General features: G+C 34.9%; 1 protein-coding gene across 1 annotated transcript; it reads left to right on the plus strand.

Annotated features, from left to right (window-relative positions):
• Positions 1 to 1616: 1616 nt before the first annotated feature.
• On the plus strand, positions 1617 to 2966 carry LOC129571334 (serine/threonine-protein phosphatase 6 regulatory ankyrin repeat subunit B-like). Its single transcript, XM_055451121.1, has 7 exons — positions 1617 to 1710; positions 1785 to 1883; positions 1951 to 2049; positions 2124 to 2222; positions 2290 to 2388; positions 2463 to 2558; positions 2617 to 2966. Exons 1-7 carry the CDS (start codon positions 1704 to 1706, stop codon positions 2682 to 2684), a joined length of 567 nt encoding a protein of 188 aa, XP_055307096.1. The 5' UTR covers positions 1617 to 1703; the 3' UTR covers positions 2685 to 2966.
• Positions 2967 to 3265: the final 299 nt, after the last annotated feature.

The raw sequence follows: 3265 nt of genomic DNA on the forward strand, positions 1-3265 counted from the left end.
ATTTTTGGTCGAAAAAAAATGGTATCAATATTTTGCCTAACATAATGAAGAACGGCTTTTGAAAAACCACTTTTACATTGGTGTATGTAAAGAAAAATCCTCAAAAGTATCGATCGTGAAATTGAGCCGTGTGGCCGCACAATGCGAATACCAGCTCTCGTTTCAGGGCAGAAAAAGTAAGCTATTCTTTGTTATGTTAGACAAAATATTGACAGAAATTTTTTTTGGCCAAAAAGGTAAATTAGAACGCAGAAAAAAACAAAAACAAAAACAACACAAGGGCTCGAGTGCGCTTCAGTCATCTCTGCACACGCTTAAATCAATTGAATGCATATTTTTCCAATTTATTGAAATGACAGCTCAGTAGAGAAATTACAACACATATAAGCACACGGAATCCGTTTCACGCACAAAAAAGGATTTATACATTGACTACGGATATACACAAAGCGTTTCATTTGCTATGCATTCGTATACGCATTTTGCATACTGTATGAAAAATGTGTATACGAATGCATAGCGAATGAAGTTCTATGCATTCCATGGCAACAGAACTATGTAGAATAAGTTTGTCTGCATTGTGTAGTGTGTGCTTGTGTATTTGTTTGTCAATTCGTTGATTTTTATGCCCCTTTCGATTTCAGCAAAATGTGAATCAAAGAGAATCTTTATTTTAAGCTCTGTGTGATATCACTATGTTAAAACATGTAACATTCGTTTGACGTATCATTCGATTATAACAACGCATTGAATATTTCAATTTTCACATCAAAAACAAAAATCCACGAAATTGTAACATAAATCCGGAAGCTTTGTGTAGAGCTTTCTGAAATGTCAACAATCGATATATCATGAGACGCACACACCAACGATTTTGATCAAATGTGCCAACAAAGGTCTAAATAATTAATAATGTGTATTTGTGTATGAGTACGGCATCGCCATATCCACATATTTAAGTCAAACACACTAGCTTCAGTGCATTGCAGAGGTGCCTTACAATACGATGTACCCATCAACAACGAATACACGATATACTCGCTTGTCAGTAAGTCAATAAGCAGAACAGATCATACAATATTCAGGGCGCTATTCAATCGTCATCGTACGGCATCTCTGGCATTTATATTCAGAAAAAAATCTGCTCAATATAGGCATAGTCTATGGTTTTTGACATAGGAATTGAAGAGGCCCTCTGATTAACTGAACACTCATTTCCTCATCAATTTAGACAACAGTGTGGAAAAGTTCATCTCACGGATGTAAGACATTTGCTTTCGATTCACTTCACTCATCTATTTTTTTCTCCATTTTTTCCAAATGATAAATGTGAAAAAGACCGTCTAGCTCTTCATACCGCTGCTGAGAATGGTAATTTTGAATAGTTATGCTCACCAAATCAGAAATGGATTGAATATATTTGAATGATATGTTTCAGGTAAATTGGAGGACGTGAAAAAGCTCATCAGCAATGGAGCCAGAGTTAATCGTCCAGACACTTCGGATCGGACACCACTTCGCTTCGCTGCTCAGAATGGTAATGTTGGATATTTATTTGCATTAAATGAGAAATTGGTTTGATCTTTTTCATTGATCGGTGTTATTTTTCAGGTCACTTGAATGTCGTTGAATTTCTCATCACGAAAGGAGCTGAAGTTGATCCTATAGACTGTCTTAAGCGGACACCTCTTCATTATGCTGCCATGAAGGGTAATGTTGAATATTTATTTTCGGTAAATAAGAGAATGGTTTGATTTTTTTCATTGATCTGTGCTTTTTTTCAGGTCTCAAGGATGTCGCTAAAAAAATCATTACGAAAGGAGCCAATATTGATTTAGGAGACTGCCATGATCGGACACCTCTTCATCATGCTGCTATGAATGGTAAATTTGAATATTTTCACTTAATGAGAGAAAGACCTGATTAATATTGATCGATGTTATTTCTCAGATCACATGGAGGTTGTCCAATTGCTCATTATGAAAAAAGCTGAAGTTGATCCTATAGACTGTCTTAAGCGGACACCTCTTCATTATGCTGCCATGAAGGGTAATGTTGAATATTTATTTTCGGTAAATAAGAGAATGGTTTGATCTTTTTCATTGATCTGTGCTATTTCTCAGGTCTCAAGGATGTCGCTAAAAAAATCATCACGAAAGGAGCCAATCTTGATTTAGGAGATTGCCATGATCGGACACCTCTTCATCATGCTGCTATGAATGGTAATTTTGGATATTTCCACTTAATGAGAGAAAGACTTGATTAACATAGATCGATGTTATTTTTCAGATCACATGGAGGTTGTCGAATTGCTCATCGCAAAAAAAGCTAAAGTTAATCCTAGAGACGGTCTTAGGCGGACACCTCTTCATTATGCTGCTGAGAATGGTAATTTTGAATATTTACTTCCACAAAATGAGTAATTAATCTAGTCTTTCTCATTGGTCGACAATATTCTCCAGGCAACGTACAGATCGTTCAAATCCTTGTGAACAATGGAGCCAGTCTTAGTATAAAAGATTATCGAAATCAGACACCTTATCAGATTGCTTCAAAAAGTAATGTTGAATATTTTTGTTTAGAAAAGAATTTGATTCAAACTATATTATTTTTCAGATAACAAGGAGAAGGTGGCTGACTATCTTAAGGAGGTTGAAGAAAAAACACGCCATGGACACAAGTGAAATCAATTGAAAAATCAGATTTTTTCCTTTGAGTTCCGTATTCGATTGTCATGTAGAATATTAACCCGCAGACGGGCAAGCTAAATCACTTAAGACCGAAAGTGGACTCATAGTTTTATGGCTGTAAAATTGAAAAAAAAACGCAATATATTTTCAAAAGTGAGATTGTGCTGGAAGCTAGAAAGATGTATCTCTCAAACGTGCCATATGCCGATAAAATTAAATGAAAACCAACAGAGATATATTACTCTGATTTTTTTGTCTAAATTTTGTGAAAAAACACTGATGCTGAACTAATTTTGTTAAAGCATGCCACGTTTAAAAGATGCATCTTTCCACTTCCCCACTATATACTACTTTTTATGATACATTGCTTTTTACACCGAAAATATTATCAATTCTGGTAGAGAAATGGCTTTTTTTTGCGGCTTTTGATATTTGACAAAAATTCAACTGAATGCATGTCTCTGTAACTTTTCTAAGGTTCATCCAATTTTATTGGTATATTGCGCATTGAAATGGTTTTCGGAATAATACTACTTTGGATGATATTTGTATTATGTATTCCCAATTTTACAACC

This window comes from Sitodiplosis mosellana, unplaced genomic scaffold (genome assembly GCF_009176505.1).
Source record: "Sitodiplosis mosellana isolate CC-2019 unplaced genomic scaffold, AAFC_SMos_1.0 Smas_scaffold_2032, whole genome shotgun sequence".
Lineage (NCBI taxonomy): Eukaryota > Metazoa > Arthropoda > Insecta > Diptera > Cecidomyiidae > Sitodiplosis > Sitodiplosis mosellana.

What these genes read in the sequence shown, in the direction of transcription:
- LOC129571334 (XM_055451121.1), top strand. An exon ending in TCATTATGCTGCCATGAAGG is followed by an intron (nt 2,050 to 2,123) that starts GTAATGTTGAAT and finishes GCTATTTCTCAG; the next exon opens with GTCTCAAGGATGTCGCTAAA. An exon ending in TCATTATGCTGCTGAGAATG is followed by an intron (nt 2,389 to 2,462) that starts GTAATTTTGAAT and finishes AATATTCTCCAG; the next exon opens with GCAACGTACAGATCGTTCAA.